At 40.3% G+C, this 25,478-nt stretch overlaps 1 protein-coding gene across 3 annotated transcripts in view; it reads right to left on the reverse strand.

Moving 5' to 3' along the window:
• Positions 1-109: 109 nt before the first annotated feature.
• The window catches only part of IMPG2 (interphotoreceptor matrix proteoglycan 2), a 112,099-nt gene continuing 86,730 nt past the window's right edge, over positions 110-25,478 (reverse strand). The window contains exons 15-20 of one of the 3 annotated variants that reach the window (XR_001111428.2): positions 10,581-10,791; positions 8,810-8,998; positions 7,254-7,464; positions 6,691-6,770; positions 2,983-4,444; positions 110-2,453 (exon numbers count right to left, since the gene is read on the reverse strand). Coding sequence is in view for 1 of the 3 variants with exons in the window: in XM_012476828.2 (XP_012332251.2) it covers positions 4,432-4,444; positions 6,691-6,770; positions 7,254-7,464; positions 8,810-8,998; positions 10,581-10,791 (704 nt within the window). In the remaining 2 variants the exon portion in view is untranslated. Of the gene's footprint in view, positions 4,445-6,690; positions 6,771-7,253; positions 7,465-8,809; positions 8,999-10,580; positions 10,792-25,478 lie in introns of all 3 variants that reach the window. The other 2 variants (XR_001111429.2, XM_012476828.2) reach the window with 2 other exon arrangements.

The following is a 25,478-nucleotide window of genomic DNA, read 5'->3' on the forward strand; positions in this document are numbered from 1 at the left end:
ATCTTCACACAATGCTCACATAGTATGCATCTTTAAAGGGTCATTATAATTCAACTGTTGCTAAGATCTACAATTTTCCTTCTAATTGGCAAAATCAAATATAGACAGGTTCTTGAAAGTGATGTTTATTTCTAATGAAAATAGTACAGTTTTATACATAGGAAAAGATCCTTATTTATTCATAACTACTTTAAATTTTTATTTCTAATGATTCAATATTAAGACTGGAACATTTCAGTAAAATAGTACAGTTAACATGAATTTATTTGATCCAAACTCTGGATAAAATTTCATTATAAACAAGATGAAAAAGAAAAGTCCTTTATTATCCATACTCCATATTAAACATATATTATGGTATGTACACTATTGCTTAAGTATCATCACATAGTCCTGATATATGAAAAACTATATACCTGTATTCTCTGACACCAGAATTATTTTTTCTATATATAGTCTTAATCTTTAAAGAAGTAATTAAATATGAGAAAAAAACACAAGGATGAGGAATCATTTAACCTAGGCTGTAGCTTAACTGTGTGGGCTGAGGGCAGTGTTTTCAACCAGTCTTACTTTCCTGAGGAGAGTGATTTAACCTGTCTCTTATTAACTCCTAGGAGTAGTGTAAGGTTTTACAAAATGCATGACTCGGGAAATTTCCAGACATTTCTTTACGTCATGGTACTCTCCCACCTTCTGCCGGGATAGCCTTTGTGAAATACAATGCAATGGATTTGAGGAGTGTGACCTTCACATCATTTTTTTCTGCATTTATTACACAATTGGGAATAGAATAAGCTAGGCTCTTGACTCACGGCAGCTGGACTGTAAATGAGGAAGGCTGGCCCCACCCATTCCTACTGGGAATCGTTAGAAATATTTTAGAAAAAAATAACAACAACCCATTTGGGTTGTTGTTGTTTTTTTGGTTTGTTTGTTTCTGCTAAAACACCTCAATTTAATAGTTATTCTACATTAGCTCTTTCATTATGGAATAAATATGTTGTCTTTTCTTCCCCTTGCAAAATGAACATTCAATTCAGGACAGAAAGATGTCAAAGTTCCCACTGTTGAAAACAGAAATAACATAAAGATACCAAAAAATCATAAAACGGAAGTCAAATTTACAAAAATAATAATAATAATAAAAGCATACAAATGAATGTTCAGGTACCATACTTCAGCCAACCTGCTTTTAGAGTCTACAAAGAATACTTGTGCAGTTTCTATCTTTTTGTTAGAGGTAATATTAAGTCAGAGTTGTTCAACCACATTACAATTTACCGTGACCAAAAAAAGAGAGAAAAAAAGAAAAAAGAGAAAGTGGGGAGGAGCCCACCCACGGTGACTAGATAATGTAGAAGAAAAAACAGAAGGAAAGCCTGCACTTGTTTTATTATATAAAGTAAATGGGGCCTGGTGCAATGACTCATGCCTGTAATCCCAGCACTTTGGGAGGCCAAGACAGGGGATCACCTGAGATCTGGAGTTCAAGACCAGGCTGGCCACCATGGTGATGGTGAAACCCCCATCTCTACTAAAAATGTAAAGATTAGCCAGGCATGGTGGTAGGTGCCTGTAATCCCAGCTACTCAGGAAGCTGAGGCACAAGAATCACTTAAACCTGGAAAGCAGAGGTTGCAGTGAGCTGAGATCACCCCATTGCACTCAAGCCTGGGCAACAGAGCAAGACTCCATCTCAACAAATAATAATAATAATAAAGTAAATGGGACTTCAGATCACACAAATGTGAACAAGTACCCTTAAACCATTGCACTGGTGAAAATGGAGCCCTATTTATCAAATAAATTCCCCTTTATCCACAACCCATAAACAGATAGTATATGTAATTCAATTATAAAGGCTACATCTGTAAAACACCACAGTATCTTACACATTTTTTAAATGGTTGTTTACCATGCACTTTTATTGCTTACTGCATTTTATTGTTTTCAAATAAGTTGATAGTCTTACTGAATATTACATTGCCAGGTTAACAAGAACGTACTAGTACTCAGAAAATTTCATTCCTCAATTGTGCGGAGTAAATGAGAGTTTAGCCTAAGACTTTTAAATGACAACATGCCATTAAAACCCCTTTAAGGGAGGCCTTTTGGAAAGCAGCTCTTTAGGGGGAGTTTTTTTCATCAAACTGATAGCTCCTTCAGTGCTTTGCTTTGTATGAGTGGATCTCTGCTGGGGAAACTGTTCTTCAAGCTTTCGACAGCGGTTCAGCTATAGCAAAGGTAAGACAAACGTTGTATTCCTTAACTGAGGCTTCCTGTTATTTCCCTGATAGTTGAGGGGTTCCTTCACTCTTCCATTTCACTGGTGTGGAGCAGACACTGATGAAGAGCTAAGTGTTTTGCTCTTGCATGAAAAGATCATGCAAAAGGAAATCAGAGATGGCGACCCGTGTCAGAATTCCCGAATTCCCACTTCGCTGCTTAGCCTGTGGAAAACAACAGTCCTCCTTTGGCTCAGTCTGTGCTTCTCCTAAGTGTTCCACGTGGCGACCTGCCCTAGAGGGATTTGTGTCCGTCTAGAATTCTTCCAGCAAGCACACATTCAAGGAGTTGCAGTCTAAGGTTAATTTGTGCTAAAATACATTTTCATCTAACACATGGTTTAGGAAACAGTTTACAATCTTAAGCAGAAAACTTTGGAAGTTTTATAATAAAATTAAGCATTTAGTAGTGACAAATATCATTAACACTTATAATATCTTAAAGATAATTATCAATTACTTCCCAAATGGGCCCAGTGGAAAGTGTCCCAGCAGGGGCTTATACCTATGCTGAACTGTTAGGGGATCCATTATGTGAGTAGGGAACAAAAGGAAATACTAGGATAAGGAAGCCACCATGGTGCGGGCGCACATGTGCGTGCATACACAAACACACACACACACGCACACACAAACACACACAAACACACACACACAAACACAACCTGTTACACATACATACTTTGCAAAATACCTGGCCATTTTCAAGGCTTTCATTAGCTTTCCTGTGGCATGCCCCAAGCCCAGGTGGTTAGCTTCCGGTGTCCTCATAACGAGTAGAATTGGCAGTCATCAAGTTGAGAAAAAAAAGTGAACCAAGTATTTTATCTTATGGTCAGTTTATACTGGTTATTTATATCTTGTTAGAAATAAATCAAAATGTTCAGAATTGTTTTTGGCAAACATGAAGACATCTAACATAAAGTATCTGCATTAATAATAACCTATTGCATATGCAATTTAATATCATAATGATGATGATTTGGCCTCCTCCTCTCCCCCTCCACAGCAGCCCGTTGAAAAAAAAAAAACACTAAGGAGAAAGAAGAAAACTTCCATTTTTCTGTCAAAATTTGCATAAAGTATGGACTTCCTATCCGTACAGTTTTTAAAATATTTTAATTGCAATAAAAGCCTTGCCCTGTTTTGTATAAGCAGGAGTTAATTTAAACACAAAGGAGAAGCAATGAAAATGAGCTAATCTATGTTATGTGAGGTAGTTAAGTGCTGTTTTCCAAATTAATATACCAGGAACTAGAGGAGAGACAGGATTTGCCCAAGACATCTTTAGATCTCAGAAGCAATCAGGGAACCTCAGTCCAGCAATCAAGAAACAAAATATCTCCTCAACACTGGGGCCTTGACTCACACTCCCTCCCTCCCTGCCCATGTGATTAAATTTGTCTTTAGATTAATGGGAATCTTCTAAACTTTACATATATGCATTGTTCCTGAAAACTAAAAAAAAAAAAAAAAAAGATATTAACATAGTTAACATAACAATGTGGTCCTGATGAATAAGCTCAGGAAATGCAAAACACTGATAGAAACATAAAATACAACCCTAATTCTATCCTGCAGCAAAAAAAAGGTTGCTTTTTCTTTAGCAGTTTGATCAAAAAAAAGAAAGAAAATATTTTATTTAGATGAATGCCTGACTATGAACTATGCATACATTAAGACTACTTCAAAGGTTTCCCCATTCTACCCAACGATAACAAATATACTTCAAAACATTCCCTTACTAAGCCTGACTTCTCCATGTAAGAATCTCACCTTATTTTCCTATTGAGAAACTCGAGGCACAGTTCTCAGGAGACACCCTCAATGATTCAGAAGCAGACAGCAACTGCAGCCCTAACTCCCAGGTCCAGCGTTTTCTTATAGAATACTTTCCAGAGTTTATGTAGTCTTCAACTTCTTTAAACACAGCTTGCAGTCGTTATAGAAATAAAAATGGTAACATCTCTTACTACATTTTGAAAACTTACGCTGAAAAAAAAAAACAGTGTGCCCTACATTTTTTTTTAATAGAAAACTGTTCTTCCAACAGTGTTCAAAATCCAGGCTAATTATATGACATAAGTAACAAGTAATCTCCATCTTCTCCAGCCTTGGAATCAGTTTCAGAACAGGAGTTTGGTTAAAGCTCTTCCCTGCCATAAAGAAAACAAAGAGCAATTCAGTTTAAAAAAACAAAAAACAAAGAATGCAATTATTGTCATATATCGCTAAGCTATATTCCTAAAATCATGAATACTTTTCATGTTTTATTTATTTGAAGGAAAGTTGCTCTGTGCTATGCTAAAAATTTTTTAATCCGGTCTACAGTGACCATGTAATGCTTTAACTAACTGAATCAAATCTAAGAACGTTTTTTGGGCTACCTAATAGATGAAAACTCTGAAACGAAGTAAAAACTAAAAATGCTGTATGGATTGTGTGCCTAACATCTTTTCGAGGTCATCTTCCTTCTATGAACCTCCCAAGGCTACAGAGTCTGTGTGGACTCCCTTTTGTTTCACAGGGTCTTCTAGTTCAAATCTTCCTTGTTTTGTAGATCTTTTTTGTACATTTTAACGTTTGACAGTGCACCATAAGAAACAGAAATACACTGTCAATCTGCCTATTCCTTTAAGGCTCTCCTGAATCCTTCCTTTCGATGTCTTAGCCTAGAAACGCTGTATTTTTAATTCGGTGAACATATTCAGGCAGGTAGCTTTGAGAGGCTTCTAAAGGGTCTTAGGAAAGACAAAAACATTCATGTTCTTTCTGCTGGATACTACTGAAATGGAGCCATGGGCCATCTGCTGGCTGAAGATGCAGAGATGAACGGATTCTCTGGTTTAAAAGGCCAATGCCTGATGCTGCTGCTCTGGCTGCATTCAGCAAGACTGGCAGCAGCCCCGGAAGCCAAGTCAGATGTTCAGAGATTTTTAGAGGTATCTCTACTGTGCACATGGCATTAGAAAAGCATCTTTCTCCGTTTCCTCAGGTATCAATTTGTCCCTTCTCTTAGAGAGAAACCACAAGCAAAGGAGCCACCGATCAGAGAAAAAGAACTCTGAGCAAAGGGGCAGGAGTTCCACACAGGGCCAAGGGTGCAATCCTGACCCTTCATCAATTCTTTTATAAGCATGGGTGAATTGCTCTGATTCTTCTCTTCTAAAAGCCAAGTGAAGATACCTGGGCTGGCCCTCCATGAGCAAACACTTCCTTGAAGGCAGCAGTAGGACCAAATATCAATACCAAACCGTAATCCTACCCGACACACTCAACTAATGCCCATGACGTTCTCTTTTCAAGGTAGTTTATTTTGTAACCTATGTCTAGTAATGAATCCTGAGAACAAAAAAGAAAAAATTACAGACATTTGCCCAAAATGCATCCTGAGAAAAGCAAATGGGAAAATCAAGATAAACTTGATAGAGGCAAGAGATTCAGTTTAATGAGATCTGTAATTCAAAGCATACTGAAAAGTATCTACAGAGATGGAGACGAAAGAATATGTTGGGGCCGGGTGTGGTGGCTCACGCCTGTAATCCCAGCACTTTGGGAGGCCGAGGCAGGTGGATCATGGGGTCAAGACATTGAGAGTATCCTGGCCAACATGGTGAAACCCTGTCTCTACTAAAAATACAAAAAAATTAGCTGGGCGTGGTGGTGCGCGCCTGTAGTCCCAGCTACTCGGGAGGCTGAGGCAGGAGAATTGCTTGAACCCGGGAGGCGGAGGTTGCAGTGAGCCGAGATCGCGCCACTGCACTCCAGCCTGGCACCTGGCGACAGAGCGAGACTCTGTCTCAAAAAAAAATTATTTTTTAATAAATAATTTTTTAAAAAGTAAAAAAAGAAAAAGAATATGTTGAAATATATGAGGACTTATGGCTACTCAAATGTTCTTCATAGGAACTATCTATAAAAAATATTTTATGGGATCGGATCACTGGTGAGATCTATGATAACAAGGGAGAAAATGTCACATAGTCCAGGCATCTCTAGTCCAAAACAGACAGTATCTTAGTTTTAAATCTTCTCTGCCACTGGCTGTCACTGTCATCTTAATTAAGTCCCTTCATGTCTCCAAGATTTCCTTTCCTCAAATGAGAAACACCCAACTTACAACGCCATTGTAAGGAATATATGAGATCATCTGTACAGACATGCATAAACTGTGAAGAACTCAACGAATGTTGGTTATCTGTGTTTTACAGGCAGTCTTACTGCTATTTCCTGTAACATGGGATTTTGCTGGAAATGTCAGTTTTGAGATATTCCACAAAACAATTATCACCAAGACTCCTGTCACATGGACAGGAAATTAGGTGCTCACTGAGGTGTGACGTTAACCTCAGGCACCTGTTAAGTCTGCAGGTTGGGGTGGAGGGCTGTTTCAAAAGCTTACAGTTGTTGCTCTCTCACGAAAGCTGCAAACTCAGGATCACTGGCATACAGCTCCAAAACTCTCATTCTCTCTTGAATTTCCTTAAACAAAAAAGAAAAAGTAGGCCACACACAATGTTAGAAAAACCCCAACAGCCTTTTAAAAGGAGTTCTAATTTTCATAAAGAATTGTTACATTCTGGGCTATTCACAAGTGTGCTATAAGAAAGAATGCACTTTCAGAGAAATGGAAGAATCTACATATACTACTCTGGATATTACATGTCCTGCTCTAAATCAGACATATTTCTAAGGAAGAAAGGGAGGAAGGAGACAGTATCAATTAATAATTAAACAAAAAAAAAAGCACCATTGGGCGGGAAATAAGGTACCGCTCAGAATTGAATACTCTGTGCATATCTTACTGACTGGGAGACATGAGGTAAAAAGCAATTACTAAATGTTTTTTATACTTTCTTAAAGCCGTGTGCATGCATGCATACACCCATACACATACCCCCACACCCCCCCACACACCCACACACACACATCAGCCTACGGCAACAGAAATGCAAAGTTTCCCACCTCTCTGGAAAGCTCACTGCTCTCACACATCTGTCTGATTTCTTCTCTGCTCAGACCAGCAATCATTTCTCCACTAGCAGAGCTGTAGAAAGGATGCTGAGGATAGGGTCTCTCATACTGCTCACATCCAGCCCTGTGACTTTCGTACACCGGGTTGTACTTCACAGCACTCTCAATGGATGAGAGGCTGTCAGGCTGCCTGCTGGAGCCACTAAAAGAAAGATATGACCGATTCAGGCTCTCGTTTGGATGCTCAACTATTTGGAAAAGAATTTACCTGGGACGAGATTTCTGTTGGGAAAGAAAACTAGGTGAACTTCACACAAATGGCAGGAGGTAACTGTGAAAAATATCCAGATCAATTTCAAAAATTGTCAGGTGTTATCATGATTTCCTCGAGTGCCCCGTGGACTTGCTCCTTGTCCCATTCATCTTATTTGCCATAGTGCCTGGCATTATAAATGTTGGGAACTATGTCTGCCAGTAGATAGTATTTCATAAACTATAGCTTCTTCATTCCCAGAGTTATACATCGAAATCAGCATGTAGTCACACAGCAAATCTGACTGAAATACAAATATTAGGGTCTAGGGAAAGCAGGGCCTCAATTACATTCAGCTCAGGGCTACACATATTTACTAAGCCTTGATTATGTGCATAGGACCGTTATACATGCTGGTGATACAAATAATCTGTTATCTCTGCCCTGAATGAGATTACAGTCTAATGAAAAGTCAGATACAGTAAAAAGTGTAATAACAATGATGGAGGTGTGTCCCAGGTGCTCCTAGCTACGTCAGACGGTGAGGGAAGGTAAACTAGACCTCAAGTCGTAGCTCTTGCAGACTTTAGACGGACCAAAGCAAAGTATAATGTGTGATAATGCTCCTTGAATCCGTAGTCTAGCAAATGGACTAGCTTTTATTTCCCCATCAACGAAGCCACACTCAACTCGACAGAGAATGAGATTTCATTTCTTGACAGACCCTTACCTAGATTTAAAATCTGGCTAATTACCACTCATAAGAGCCAAAGAGGAGAAAGCTGTAACAGATCTGGTCTTCCCTGAAGGAAAATTCACTTCTTCTGTCTCATCTCCATCATTGCTTCTCCAAACTCTCCCTGACCTTGAAATAGGCATTCTGTCCACACTCAACCATGCCTTTCCTTCCAAGCACCTTGAAGTTCATACATGCCTCCCTGACTTTGCTCCTGCTCATTCAACCAGCTAGAAAGCATCCCAGCCCAAAAGTAACAAATGTCTGCTCTTTCTCTCCAGCAAACTACCACAGCCATCATTAAAACTGTTTGAGACTTTTTCCCCAGACAAAACTAACTTATACCTCATCTAGGCTCCTTAGCATCTTATTCTTAGTGCTGCTTCTATTTTTCTTCAATGTGACACCCCTTTGAGGACAAGGGTCATCTGTTTACTCAAATTCATAGCCCTCTTCCACCCTCCCAGCTCCTTGTCCAATATTTGGGACCTGGTAAGTATTAAATAAATATGTAAATGCAGCAATATAGTCCAGCAGACAGCTCTTCTCCTTATGTACCTGAAGGGCCTCTCTCTTTCACTCCTGTCACGGTGTGCTTGAAGAATCCTGATGAAGAAGTACGTGACAGCAGAAAAGATGACAAGAAGTCCAACCACAGAGGCGATGGTGATGCCTATGACCACGGGCTCAGACACAAACTCCTCACAGTGCTCACCTCGGTACCACCAGTTCTCACCGACCCGGCACCTGCAACCAACAGTCACCAAATCCAATATCTGAATCACTCTGTTCACGCCGACAATTAACAGCAGAACCTTCTGAGAAACTGGGGAAAGTAGAGAAACAAATGCTGACCACGTGAAGCTTCATAAAGAGTTGAATAGACAGGTTAAAAGATCATACGGTTTAAGGCAGTGCGTAAAGCCCAGCACAGACCTAGTATGTCCACAATGACTGTTTGAGAATAGCTGAATAAAATGCTAAATAGATTTAAGGAAATCATTCTACTTAACCTCCTTATCTATGGATAACCAAAAGGCAGGCCTAGGAAGGAAAGTGCCTGGGATTAGTCTGCTACAGAACCGGGTCTAGAAACCAGGCCTCCAGACTCCCCATGTCCTCTCAGTGCCCCAAAGATATCCTTCAAATCCTAGGGCCACAGGGAAAGGAAATCACTGCTTTTCTAAATAATATTCATTTCTCCGGACATGAAGAGACTGTTTTTCTCCTTGTAAACTTTACACTTCTTCATATGGAAGAGTCTGGATGATTTCTACTTATTTCCTGTTTCTGCTCCTGCGCCAGCATTTGCCCATCTTGACCTTGCAAACTGTCCTCTAGTTTCTGCTTCTCCTCCTCATTCCCAGCATTCTCTCCTCTTCAACCACGCAGCTTTGGTTGTGTGTGTGGCTGGGAAGTTGCAAAGTTTGACTTTGTTTAAGGGGCGTGGGCAGAGGACAGTCAGGCTAACTAAATCTGCTCATCTTCTCATTGGTCCTACCTTTAGAAAACGGATCTCTGATGTACTTAAAGAAAAACATTTTTGTCACCACTTCGAAAATGTTAAATACTTGCTTTTCTTTATCTTTGAAATACTAAGTAGGAATAAGAGGGGCCCAAAACCTTTAAATATATAATTCAAGTATAACAATAAAACTCATTTTCACTTTCAGATATAGAGGAAAGTGTTCATCTTATGCCTAAACCTCATTTGAACACCAGTTTCCTTATTATCACCATCAAAAACTATAATGCAAAGATCTCCATCTGCTCCAAGTACTCTCAGCAGGACTTTTTTTTTTTTGAGGTAGAGTTTCACTAGTGTCACCCAGGCTGGATTGCTGTGGGAGATCCTGACTCACTGTAACCTCCACCTTCCAGGTTCAAGTGATTCTCCTGCCTCAGCCTCCCAAGTAGCTGGGATAACAGGTGCCCACCACCACACCCAGCTAATTTTTGCATTTTTAGTAGAGTTGGAGTTTTACCATGTTGGCCAGACTGGTCTCAGACTCCTGACCTCAGATGATCCACACACCTCGGCCTCACAGACTGCTGGGATTATAGGTGTGAGCCACCACGCCTGGCCAGTAGGACATATTTAGACAATTTTTTTTAACAGTTCCTTAATAAGCATAAAACATCCAATTGAAATTCAGGCCTGTTAAATGACTCATCCTCACATGACAGTTAGATGGCTCCCCTCTGTTGCCTAGATACAACTTCTGTAATGCATACTATAATAAGTATCCTAAAATTATAGGTGAAGTCCCCTTTTATTTAGAGAAAATATCTATCACCTTTAAAGACAAAATCTGTAACTACAACATACCTACAAATGGCCCCGTGTCCAGGCATAATGTCACACTTTCCATCATTCAAGCAGAAGTCAGGCTGTAGGTCACAGAGACTCTGACAGGGCCGTTCTTCCACACTCAGGTATCCAGGGAAGCATCTGCACTTTGCTTCCCCACTCCAGGGGTTGACTAGACATTCAGAAAATTCATTACAGGCCTGAAACTTGCAAGGGTTGGCTTCATCACCTAAAACATTAAACAAAAAATAATGCAAGAAAAGACAAAGCACAGAAATTGGTGTATACAAAGACCCTCATTAAAGGTCTTCCCCAAAGTAGATGGGACAACTCCCTGCCAAAACCATTAAAGTACACCATTGCCACCAATACCATACAAACAAATTCTCATTCATCCTAAGATTGATAAGCTTTTGTCAAATTTTTCTGCAGGAGGATCCAAGATGGCCAAATAGGAAGAGCTACGGAATGCAGTTCCCAGAAAGAACAATGCAGAGGAACAGAGCACCTGGGAAAACAGGCGGTTATGAGTTCCGCTGCAGAAGACCTAAATGTACCTGCCCAGCAGCTCTGAATGAACAATGGAGCTCCCAGCCCAGCACTTGAGCTCCTATAAAGGACAGACTGTCTCCTCAAGCAGATCCCCGATCCCCGTATACCCAAAGAGACACCTCATAAAGGACAGCTCAGGCTGACATCTGGTGGGTACCCTTCTGGGATGAAGATAACAGAAGAAGAAAACAGCAGCAACCCTTACTGTTCTGCAGCTGCCACAGGTGATCCCCAGGCAAGCAGGGTCTGGAGTGGAACTCCAGCAGTCCTACAGCAGAGGGGCCGGAAAACTAAGAAACAGAAATAAATAACTTCATCATGAGCAAAAAGAACATCTACTCAGAGATCCCATCCGAAAGTCACCAACCTACAAAGACCACACGTAGATAAAGCCACGAAGATGGGAAGAAACCAGCACAGAAAGGATGAAAATACCAAAAACCAGAACGCCACTCCTCCTCCTCCAAGGGATCACAACTCCTCACCAGCTAGGGATCAAAGATGGATGGAGAATGAATCTGATGAATTAGCAGAAACAAGCTTCAGAAGGTAGGTAATAACAAACTTCTCAGAGCTAAATGAACACATGCTAACCCAATGCAAAGAAACTAAGAACCTTGAAAAAAGGTTAGACAAATGCTAACAAGAATAAACATACTAGAGAAGAATATAAATGACCTGATGGAGCTGGAAAACACAGGAGAACTTCATGAAGCATATATAAGTTTCAAAAGCTGAATCAACCAAACAGAAGAAAGGATATCAGAGATTGAAGATCAACTCAATGAAATAAAACAAGAAGGCAAGATTAGAGAAAAAAGAGTGAAAAGAAATAAATAAAGCCTCCAAGAAATATGGGATTATGTGAAAAGACCTAATCTACGTTTGACAGGTGTACCTGAATGTGATGGAGAGAATGAATCCAAGCTGGAAAACACTCTTCAGGATATTATCCAGGAGAACTTCCCCAACCTAGCAAGGCAGGCCAATATTCAAGTCCAGGAAATACAGAGAACACCACAAAGATATTCCTCAAGAAGAGCAACCCCAAGGCACATAATCGTCAGATTCACCAGGGTTGAAATGAAGGAAAAAATGCTAAGGGCAGCCAGAGAGAAAGGAGAGAAAGGTTTACCCACAAAGGGAAGCCCATCAGACTCACAGCAGATCTCTTGGCAGAAGCCCTACAAGCCAGAAGAGAGTGGGGGCCAATATTCAACATCCTTAAAGAAAAGAACTTTCAATCTAGAATTTCATGTCCAACCAAACTAAGCTTCATAAGCAAAGGAGAAAGAAAATCCTTTATGGACAAGCACTTGCTGAGAGATTTCATCACCACCAGGCCCACCTTACAAGAGCTCCTGAAGGAAGCCCTAAAGAAGGAAAGAAACAACCAGTACCAGCCACTCCAAAAATGTACCAAATGTTAAACAGCATCAACACAATGATAAAAATGTGTCAACTAACGGGCAAATCATCCAACTAGCATCAAAATGGCAGGATCAAATTCACACATAACAATATTAACCCTAGATGTAAATGGGTTAAATACCCCAATCAAAAGACACAGACTGGCAAACTGGATAAAAAGTCAAGACCCATCAGTGTGCTGTATTCAGGAAACCCATCTCACATGCAAGGACACACATAGGCTAAAAATAAAGGGATGGAAGAAGATTTATCAAGCAAATGAAGAGCAAAAAAAAGCAGGAGTTGCAATCCTAGTCTCTGGTAAAATGGAATTTAAGACAACAAAGATGAAAAGAAACAAAGAAGGGCATTACATAATGTTAAAAGGATCAATGCATCAAGAAGAGCTAATGATCCTAAATATATACGCATCCAATACAGGAGCACCCAAATACATAATGCAAGTTCTTAATGACCTACAAAGAGACTTAGACTCCTACATAATAATAGAGGGAGACTTTAACACTCCACTGTCAATATTAGACATATCAATGAGACAGAAAATTAACAAGGATATCTAGGACTTGAACTCAGATCTGGAGCAAGCAGATCTAATAGACATCTATAGAACTTTCCACCCTAAATCCACAGAATATACATTTTTCTTAGCACCACATTGCACCTACTCCAGAATTGACCACATAATTGGAAGTAAATCACTCCTCAGCAAATGCAAAAGAACGGAAATCATTAACAGTCTATCAGACCACAGTGCAATCAAGTTAGAACTCAGAATTAAGAAACTAACTCAGAACCGCACAGCTTCACGGAAACTGAACAACTGGCTCCTGAATGTCAACTGGATAAACAATGAAATGAAGGCAGAAATAAAGATGTTATTTGAAACCAACCAGAACAAAGACACAACATACTAGAATCTCTGGGACTCATTTAAAGCAGTGTCTATAGGGAAATTTATAGCAATAAATGCCCACATGAGAAGTGAGGAAAGATCTAAAATTAACACCATATTGTCAAAATTGAAACAGCTAGAGGAGCAAGATCAAAAAAACTGAAAAGCTAGCAGAAGACAAGAAATAACTAAGATTAGAACAGAACCGAAGGAGACAGAGATACAAAAAAACAAAAAATCAATAAATCCAGGAGCTGGTTTTTTGAAAAGATCAACAAAATAGACAGACTGCTAGCCAGATTAATAAAAAAGAAAAGAGAGAAGAATCAAATAGATGCAATAAAAAACGATAGAGGGGACATCACCACCGATTCCACAGAAATACAAACTATAATCAGATATTACTACAAATAACTCTATGTGCATAAACCAGTAAACCTGGAAGAAATGGATAAATTCCTGGACACTAACACCCTCCCAAGCCTAAACCAGGAAGAAGTTGAAACCCTGAATAGACCAATAACAAGGGCTAAAGTTGAGGCAGCAATTAATAGCCTGCCAACCAAAAATAGTCCAGGTCCAGATGGGTTCACAGCCGAATTCTACCAGACATACAAAGAGGAGCTGGTACCATTCCTTCTGAAACTATTCCAAACAATCCAAAAAGATGGAATCCCTTCCCAAATCATTTTATGAGACCAACCTCATCCTGATACCAAAACCAGGCAGAGACTCAACAAGAAAAGAAAACTTCAGGCCAGTATCCATGATGGACATAGATGCAAAAATCTTCAATAAAATACTGACAAACCGATTACAACAGCATGTCAAAAAGCTTATCCATCACGATTAAGTAGGCTTCATTCTGGGGATGCAAGGCTGGTTGAAAATACACAAGTCTATAAACGTAATCCACCACATAAACAGAACCAAAGCCAAAAATCGCATGATTATCTCAATAGATGCAGAGAGCTTTGACAAAATTCAACAGCCCTTTATGCTAAAAACCCTCAATAAACTAGGTATTGATGGAAAGTATCTCAAAATAATAAAAGCTATTTACGACAAACCTACAGCCAATATCATACTGAATGGGCAAAAACTGGAAGCATTCCCTTTGAAATCTGACACTAGGCAAGGATGCCCTCTCTCATCACTACTATTCAATACAGTATTGGAAGTTCGAGCCAGAACAATTAGGCAAGAAAAAAATAATAAAGGGTATTCAATTAGGAAAGGAAGAAGTCAAATTGTCTCTATTTGCAGATGACATGATTGTATATTTAGACTCTATCATCTCAGCCCAAAATCTCCTTAAACTGATAAGCAACTTCAGCAAAGTCTCAGGACACAAAATCAATGTGCAGAAATCACAAGCATTCCTATACACCAATAACAGAGTAACAGAGAGCCAAATCACGACCAAACTCCCATTCACAATTGCTACAAAGAGAATAAAATACCTAGGAATACAACTAACAAGGGATGTGAAGGATCTCTTCAAGGAGAACTACAAACCACTGATCAAGGAAATAAGAGAGGACACAAACAGATGGAAAAACATTCCATGCTCATGGTTAGGAAGAATCAATATTGTGAAAATGGCCATACTGCCCAAAGCAATTTATACATTCAATGCTATCCCCATCAAGCTACCTATGACCTTCTTCACAGAACTGGAAAAAACCACCTTAAACTTCATACAGAACCAAAAGAGAGCCCCCATAGCCAAGTCAATTCTAAGCAAAAACAACAAAGCTGGAGGCATCACACTACCTGACTTCAAACTATACTACAAGCCTACAGTAATCCAAACAGCATGGTACTGGTACCAAAACAGAGACATAGACCAATGGAACAGAACAGAGGCCTCGGAGGCAACGCCACACATCTACAACCATCTGATCTTTGACAAACCTCACAAAAACAAGCAATGGGGAAAGAATTCACTATTTAATAAGTGGTGTTGGTAAAACTGGCTAGCCATGTACAGAAAGCAGAAACTGGACCCCTTCCTGACACCTTACACTAAAATTAACTCCAGATGGATTAAAGACTTAAACATAAGACCTAATACCATAAAAACACTAGAAGAAAACCTAAGCAAAACCATTCAGGACATAGGCATATGCAAGGACTTCATGACTAAAACACCAAAAGCATTGGCAACAAAAGCCAAAATAGACAAATGGGACCTAATTAAACTCCAGAGCTTCTGTACAGCAAAAGAAACTATCATCAGAGTGAACAGGCAACCAACAGAATGGGAAAAAATTTTTGCAATCTACCCATCTGACAAAGGGCTAATACCCAGAATCTACAAAGAACTAAAACAGATTTACAAGAAAAAAACAAACAAACCCATCCAAAAGTGGGCAAAGGATATGAACAGACACTTTTCAATAGAAGACATACATGAGGCCAACAAATACATGAAAAAATGCTCATCATCACTGATCATTAGAGAAACGCAAATCAAAACCACATTGAGATACCATCTTATGCCAGTTAGAATGGCGATCATTAAAAAATCTGGAGACAACAGATGCCAGAGAGGACGTGGAGAAATAGGAACACTTTTACATTGTTGGAGTGTAAATTAGTTCAACCATTGTGGAAGACAGCAATCCCATTACTGGGTATATACCCAAAGGATTATACATCATTCTATTATAAAGACACATGCACATGTATGTTCATTGCAGCCATGTGTACAATAGCAAAGACCTGGAACCAACCCAAATGCCCATCGATGATAGACTGGACAGGGAAAATGTGGCACATATACACCGTGGAATACTATACAGCCATAAAAAATGATGAGTTTGTGTCCTTTGTAGGGACATGGATGAATCTGGAAATCATCATTCTCAGCAAACTGACACCAGAACAGAAAATCAAACACCGTATGTTCTCACTCATAGGCGGGTATTGAACAATGAGAACACATGGACACAGGGAGGGGAGCATTACATACTAGGGCCTATTGGGGGTGGGCAGGGGAGGCACAGCCAGGGGATGGGGAGGTTGCAGTGGGATAACATGGGGAGAAATGCCAGATATAGATGACGGGAGGAGGGAGGCAACAAACCACATTGCCATGTATGTGCCTATGCAACAATCCTGCATGATCTGCACATGTACCCCAGAACCTAAAGTACAATAAAAAAATTAAATTAAAAATAATTCTGCAACCCAGAGCCAAATCATAAAAGCCTATGACCTATCTAATCCTTAACGTGTTTTATCTAGGGAGCATGTAGAAGCTATACAAATCTGTGCCATGTGATTGTAGATCTAAGTTAAACACAATAGTAGTTGTAGATCTAAATTAAACAGTTTTCACAGACCATTCATTTCCACCAACCATAACCTGCCGCAGTTGACCTCCACTCTACATACATCACTACAAGCCTCGCACAACACCGAGAACACGACTGGGGAGAGAGAGCCCAGAAAAGAACGGGTAGGAGCCTCAGGGATGGGCATCACCCAGTAAGAGCAGCCTAGCAACAGTCATGCCTTTGAAAGTCAATATTAGGAAAACAAGTTAGCCCTGCACCTCCTGAGGCCATTTCCAACAAAATATTTTTACCTTCGTAACTTAAGTTTTCATTGACAGGGCAAGCGAAAATGACTATTTTTAAAAACTAACTCGGGCAGTAATCAGTCAAAAAAAGACATAAGACACAGAATGACCCTTCCATCCTGCCACAGCACCCACATGTTCTTCACTGGTCAATGGCAATCTGTGAATGGCAACTGGGCAAATGGTGACACAGATATTGAAAACAGTGAAAATAGGTGGAAATGATCCATAGACTCATCTGTATTAAAAAGTATAACGTTTAACTAGAAGGCTATAGGAAATAAAAAGAAATAGCATAGTCTCTTCCTTTCCAAATATTGGAAGGACCTACATACATAATGATTTGAAAAGCAACGATCTTCTTGCTGCTCTGGAAATTGAAGGCAATTTTGCACAAGTCTGTGCCCCTGGAGTTTGGAGGATCACTGAAGTTGATCTCCTTTGGCCACATGTGGTAACAAGGAGGAAGTACTGAGTTGAATCATGTCCCCAAAAGCTCATGTCCATCCAGAACCTCAGAATGTGACCTTATTTTGAAACAGAGTATTTGTAGATGTAATCAAGTTAAGAAGACACCACACTAGATTAGAATGAGCCCTAAGGCAAGGACTAGTGTCCTTCTAAGAAGAGGGAAATTTGGACACAGACACAAGCACATAAAAAGGAAGACCACAGACAAAGGCAGAGATTAGAGTGATACACCTATAAGCTCAGGGATGCCAAGGGTTTCTGGAAAACACCAGAGACCAGGAAAAGATAAGGAAAGACTCTTCCCTAGATCTTTCAGAGGAAACATGGCCTGGCCAACGTTTTGATTTTGGACTTCTAGCCTCAAGAACAGTGGAGAATAAATTCCTGTTGTTATAAGGCACCTAGTTTGTGGCACTTTGTTACAGCAGCCCTAGGGAACTAATACAGGGGACCACTGCCAAGATGCTCATCGAACAGGAAGAACATACAAATGTGCTGACAGACGGGAAGTTTCTACAAGGAAACTGCACAGCCAGATTTCACTGCACATTTCCTAAGTCTTCACATCTTTATCCTGGTATTTGTTTTGTGACTGTAATCAGAAAATAATCTGCTCCTTGCCTAGTAGTGAGGGATAGGAGGGTCTATAGGGGGTGAGGAAGAAGGGACTGCATAGCTCTCCTTTGTTAATGGAAGTTCAAGAGCTTCAGAAATACCGCATGTGAAAGTAAGTTGGGCAAGAGTCAAGTCAATCTTGTCTCTACCCAATCTTGAAATAAAGCACTTTCATCTGAAGGCCTTTAACTAAACATATAAGATTGAGTATCCTTTATCTAAAATTCTTTGGAGGAGAAGCAGTTTGGATTTCCAATTTTTTCAGATTTTGGAGTATTTGCATTTACATAATGAGGTATCTTGGGAATGGAACCCAAGTCAATACAAAAACTCATCTGTGTTTCATATATAACTCATACACATAGACTGAAGGTAATTTTACACAACATTTTAAATAATTTTGTGCATAAGACAAAGTTTGTATATATTGAACCATCAGAAAGCAAAGAGGACACTGTCTCAGCCACACATGTGGACAATCCGTGTGTATCACACTGAAGGGAAGTGTGAGAGTGTTTTTTCCCTTGGGCCCTCTGAATGAACTGTTGTGCATCTGCGTTTTGACTGTGACCCATCATGTGAGATCAAGTGAGGAAACTTCCCCTAGGAGCATCGTGTCGGTGCTCAAAAGGTTTCAGACTGGAGCATTTCAGATTTCAGATTTTCATCTTAGGAATGCTTAACCATTATATGTGTAGTAAAATAATTCTATTTAAAAATTTTTAACCATTCTGCCGGTGTATGTGTCTGAAGTGAGAAAAACAGAGTCCATATTTTCTATATATTAAGAAAAAGATAGAGCCATAAGAAAAAGATAAAATACTGCCTTTTTGCTTCCAGGTCAAGGAGAAAGACAAACCCTAATATTTTAATCATGTAAATAAAAGACTGTGGTTTCAAAGTCTCTTTCCAATCCTTTGTGCTGGTTAAAGGAGGGTACCCAGGTAGGTGACCATATGTTTGGAAAAGTGCCTTAGTGACTCTATTGAGGAAACAGAAGTCGAGTTGGAGCTAAATTTTAGACGGGAGACAGGGATCTAAATTGTGGAATTAATTACATTCTGGTTTTCTGGGAGCAGCTTAAAAGAAGGATAGGTGGATCCAGAAAAATGAGAGTAGAGGAAAGATGTGAAGATGGTCTGGAAAGACAGCTTTATGGCCTGAGCAGTATCGTAGCTGGCTGGGTCCTGGGAAAAAATGTTGGCCAGTAAGATATGCCCTTGAGAGGGTGGCAGAGGAATTTTAGAATGGTTATGCCTAACTAATTTTTTTGAGATGCAGTCTCGCTCTGTCACCCAGGCTGGAGTGCAGTGATGGGATCATGGCTCACTGCAACCTCTGCCTCCCAGGTTCAAGCAATTCTGTTTCAGCCTTCCGAGTAGCTGGGACTACAGGCACATGCCACCACACCTGTCTACTTTTTGTATTTTTAGTAAAGATGAGGTTTCACCATGTTGGTCAGGCTGGTTTTGAACTCCTAACATCGTGGTCCACCTTCCTCAGCCTCCCAAAGTCCTGGGATTACAGGCATGAGCCATTGCGTCCGGCTACCTAACTAATTTTTAAGCCATCTGCCATGCTTAGATAAAGTCTTCTCTATTACCTTCATACCATCAGCAAATGTCTGATAGAATCAACTTCCTTATGTTAGAGGTGCTTTGAACAGATCAAAAACAGGACTGTGATTTTTGATTGCATTAGGTTAACACCACAAGAGTCAAGATGCATGTGACATTGAAAATTCAGCAGCAGAAACTCAGAACTGGGGAGGATTAAGAGATATTTAAGTTCCCTAACAATGCCCAGAGACACTGAGGAGTTGGGGGAACACAGATGTAGGTTTTATACTGCATAGGGATTGGGCTAATGCCAGCTAATTGGAATATTAAAAGTAAAGGTGACCTTATAAACTTTGATGACACTGCATGCAGCTGACACGTGAGTTACATACAAAACTGAAGTAAGAGGGTGGCTGGCAAGATGGCCAAATAGGAACAGCTCTGGTCTGCAGCTCCCGCAGACCAGAATCAACGCAGAAGGTGGGTGATTTCCCCATATCCAACTGAGGTACCCAGCTCACATCACTGGGACTGGTTAAACAGTAGGTGCAGCCCACGGAGGGCAAGCCAAAGCAGGGTGGGGCATCACCTTACCCGGTAAGCACAAGAGGTCAGAGAACTCCCTCCCATAGCCAATGGAAGCCCATGAGGGACTGTGCCATGGGGAACGCTGCATTGCAGCCCAGAGTTTTGGGAACACTTTTTTCCCATAGTCTTGGGAACCCGCAGGCCAGGAGATTCCCTCAAGTGCCCTGGGTTTCAAGCACAAAACTGGGTGGCCATGTGGGCAGACACTGAGCTAGCAGCAGGAGTTTCTTTTTTTTTTTTTTCATACCTCAATGGTGCCTGGAACGCCAGCAAGACAGAACCGTTCACTCCCCTAGAAAGGGGGCTAAAGCCAGGGAGCCAAGTGGTCTAGCTCACAGAATCCCACCCCCATGGAGCCCAGCAAGCTAAGATCCACTGGCTTAAAATCCTCGCTGCCAGCACAGCAGTCTGCAGTCGACCTGAAACACTCCTGCTTGGTGGGGGAAGGGCGTCGGTCATTACTGAGGCTTGAGTAGGTGGTTTTCCCCTCCTAGTGTAAACAAAGCCCCAGGGAAGTTTGAACTAGGCGGAGCCCACCACAGCTCAGCAAAGCCACTGTAGCCAGACTGGCTCTCTAGATTTCTCCTCTCTGGGCACGGCATCTCTGAAAGAAAAGCAGCCCCGGGAGGAATATTGACAAAGCAAATGGAAAGCAAAAAAGAGCAGGGGTTGCAATCCTAGTCTCTGATAAAACAGACTTTAAACCAACAATGACCAAAACAGACAAAGAAGGACATTACATAGTGGTAAAGGGATCAATGCAACAAGAGGAGCTAACTATCCTAAATATATAAGTACTCAATACAGGAGCACCCTGATTCAAAAAGCAAGTTCTTAGAGTCCTACAAAGAGACTTAGACTCCCACACAATAATAGTGGAAGACTTTACCACCCCACTGTCAATATTAGATCAACGAGACAGAAAATTAACAAGGATATTCAGGACTTGAATTAGATCTGAACCAAGCCAACCTAATAGATATCTACAGAACTCTCCACCCCAAATCAACAGAATATACATTATTCTCAGCACAACATAGCACTTATTCTAAAGTTGACCACATAATTGGAAGTAAATTGCTCCTCAGCAAATGCAAAAGAACAGAAATCATAATAAACAGTCTCTCAGACCACAGTGCAATCAATTAGAACTCAGGATTAAGAAACTCACTCAAAACCGCAGAACTACATAGAAACTGAACAACCTGCTCCTGAATAGCTACTCGGTAAATAATGAAATTAAGGCAGAAATGAAGAAGTTCTTTGAAACCAATAAGAACAAAGACACAACATACAGGAATGTCTGGAACACAGCTAAAGCAGTGTTTAGAGGGAAATTAATAGCACTAAATGCCCACAGGAGAAAGCAGGAAAGATCTAAAATTGACACCCTAACATCACAATTGAAAAAACTAGAGAAGCAAGAGCAAACAAATTCAAAGCCAGCAGAAGATAAGAAATAAGTAAGATCAGAGCAGAACTGAAGGAGATAGAGACACGAAAAACCCTTCAAAAAATCAATGAATCCAGGAGCTGGTTTTTGGAAAAGATTAACAAAATAGATAGACCAATAGCCAGATGAATAAAGAAGAACAGAGAGAAGAATCAAATAGACACAATAAAAAGTGATAAAGGGGACATCACCACTGACCCCACAGAAATACAAACTACCATCAGAGAATACTATAAAGACCTCTATGCAAAAAACTAGAAAATCTAGAAGAAATGGATACATTTCTGGACACATACACCCCGCCCAAGACTAAACCAGGAAGAAGTTGAATCCCTGAATAGGCCAATAACAAGTTCTGAAATTGAGACAATAATTAATAGCCTACCAACCAAAAAAATCCTAGGACCAGACAGATTCACAGCCAAATTCTACCAGAGGTACAAAGAGGAGCTGGTACCATTCCTTCTGAAACTATTCCAAACAATACAAAAAGAGGGAATCCACCCTAACTCATTTTATGAGGCCAGCATCATCCTGATACCAAAACCTGGCAGAGACACAACAAAAAAAAAGAACATTTCAGGCCAATATCCCTAATGAACATCAGTGCAAAAATCCTCAATAAAATACTGGCAAACAGAATCCAGTAGCACATCAAAAAGCTTATTCATCATGATCAAGTCAGCTTCATCCCTGGGATGTAAGGCTAAGGTTCAACATACGCAAATCAATAAACATAATCCATCACGTAAATAGAGCCAAAGACACAAACCACATGATTATCCCAATAGATGCAGAAAAGGCCTTCGATAAAATTCAACACTCCTTCAGGCTAAAAACTCTCAATAAACTAGGTATTGATGAAAAGTATCTCAAAATAATAAGAGCTATTTATGACAAACCCACAACCAATATCATACTGAATGGGCAAAAGCTGGAAGCATTCCCTTTGAAAACCGGCACAAGACAAGGATGCCCTCTCTCTCCACTCCTATTCAACATAGTATTGGAAGTTCTGGGCAGAGCAGTCAGGCAAGAGAAAGAAATAACAGGTATTCAAATAGGAAAGGAGGAAGTCAAATTGTCTCTGTTTGCAGATGACATGATTGTATATTTAGAAAACCCCATTCTCTCAGCCCAAAATCTCCTTAAGCTGATAAGCAACTTTAGCAAAGTCTTGGGATACAAAATCAATGTGCAAAATTCACAAGCATTCCTATACACCAATAACAGACAGAGAGCCAAATCATGAGTAAACTCCCATTCACAATTTCTACAAAGGGAATAAAATACCTAGAAATACAGCTTACAAGGGATACGAAGAAGCTCATCAAGGAGAACTACAAACCACTGCTCAAGGAAATAGGAAAAGACACAAACAAATGGGAAAACATTCCATGCTCATGAATAGGAAGAATCAATTGTAAAAATGGCGATTCTGGCCAAAATAATTTAAAGATTCAGTGCTATCCCCATCAAGCTACCACTGACTACTTTCCTCACAGAATTAGAAAAAAACTACTTTAAATTTCATATGCACCAAAAAACAGCCCACATAGCCAAGTCAATTCTAAGCAGAAAGAAGAAAGCTGGAGGCATCACGCTACCTGACTTCACACTATACTATAAGGCTAATGTAACCAAAACAGCATGGCACTGGTCTCAAAGCAGATATATAGACCAATGGAACAGAACAGAGGCCTCAGAAATAATGCTACACATCTACAACCATCTGATCTTTGACAAACCTGACAAAAACAAGCAATAGGGAAAGGATTCCCTATTTAATACATGGTGTTGGGAAAACTGGCTGGACATATGCAGGAAACTGAAACCGGACCCCTTCCTTACACCTTATACAAAAATTAACTCAAGATGGATTAAAGACTTAAACTAAGACCTAAAACCATAAAAACCCTAGAAGAAAACCTAGGCAACACCATTCAGGACATAGATATGGGCAAAGACTTCATGACTAAAACACCAAAAGCAATGGCAACAAAAGCCAAAATTGACAAATGGGATCTAATTAAACTAAAGAGCTTCTGCACAGCAAAAGAAACTATCATCAGAGTGAACAGACAACCTATAGAATGAAAGAAAACTTTTGCAATCTATCCGTCTGACAAACAGCTAATATCAACAATCTACAAGGAACTTAAACAAATTTACAAGCAGAAAACAAACAACCCCATCAAAAAGTGGGCAAAGAATATGAACAGACACTTCTCAAAAGAAGACATTTATGTGGCCAAGAAATATATGAAAAATAGCTCACCGTCACTGGTCATTAGAGAAATGCAAATCAAAACCACAATGAGATACTATCTCACACCAGTTAGAATGGTGATCATTAAAAAGTCAGGAGACAATAGATGCTGGAGAGGATGAGGAGAAATAGGAATGCTTTTATACTGTTGGTGGGAGTGTAAATTAGTTCAACTATTGTGGAAGACAGTGTGGCGATTCCTCAAGGATCTAGAACCAGAAATACTATTTGACCCAGCAATCCTATTACTGGTTATATATCCAAAGGATTATAAATTATTCTACTATAAAGACACATGCACATGTATGTTCATTGCAGCACTGTTCACAATAGCAAAGACTTGGAAGCAACCCAAACGTCCATCAATGATAGAATGGACAGGGAAAATGTGGCACATATACACCATGGAATACTATGCAGCCATAAAAAACGATGAGTTCATGTCCGTTGCAGGAACATGGATGAAACTGGAAACCATCATTCTCAACAAACTAACACAGGAACGGTGTAAGGCCGGTTGCCTCGCTGGGAGCCAAATGGACACATCCTTCTCTCTCTGCGCCTGAAAACTACGTCACCATTCTGAGCTTATTACTCAGCACCTGGCCTCTCCACGCGGGCTCCCCACACGTGTTTCCGCATTCCAATCTCAGCCCTGCACTCATCAGCAAACGATGCACTCGGCCCCGCCAAAATTTTAAAAAATCTCGCCAAAGACCTGCCCTATGGCAGCTTGCCCCGTACGTCCTCAACCAGCCCACTTGCCAGTAGCCCAGCTTGGCTGCCAATGGCGGCTTGCCTCGTCCGTGCCCAGTCCCTTCATAACCAATGAGACTACCTCCGCTTTGTTTCCCCTGCAGCCGATCAACTACCTCCACTCCCTATAACACCCCACGCCCCAAGAAGAGAAGTGCTACTTCTTTGGCCCCTTTCCCGGACCATAGAACCTCACCCGGGAGCTGAATAAATTGGCTTTTAATTTCCTTATTCCGGTCTCTGTTTCCTCATTTCACTCGGCAATAAACCTTACAAACAGAAAACCAAACACCTCATGTTCTCACTCGTAAGTGGGAGTTGAAAACTGAGAACACATGGACACAGGGAGGGGAACATCACACACTGGGGCCTGTCAGGGGTTGGGGGATTGCGGAGGGACAGCATTAGGAGAAATACCTAATGTAGATGATGGGTTGATGGGTGCAGCAAACCACCATGGCACGTGTGTACCTATGTTAACAAACCTGCACATTCAGCACATGCAACCCAGAACTTAAGGTATAATTTTAAAAAACTAAAGTAAGTGTATTTATTGTAATTCTCTATACTTTTATTTTTGATTTTTTTTAGAGACAGGTTCTCGCTATGTTGTCCGGGCTAGAGTGTAGTTGTGTGATCACAGTTCATTGCAGCCTCAACCACCGAGGCTCCAGCAATCTTCCCATCTCAGCCTTCCAAGTAGCTAGAACTACAGGCACATGCCTCGGTGCCCAGTTTATT

The sequence above is a fragment of the Aotus nancymaae genome, unplaced genomic scaffold (genome assembly GCF_030222135.1).
Source record: "Aotus nancymaae isolate 86718 unplaced genomic scaffold, 86718_ANA_hifiasm-v0.15.2.pri h1tg000011l, whole genome shotgun sequence".
Lineage (NCBI taxonomy): Eukaryota > Metazoa > Chordata > Mammalia > Primates > Aotidae > Aotus > Aotus nancymaae.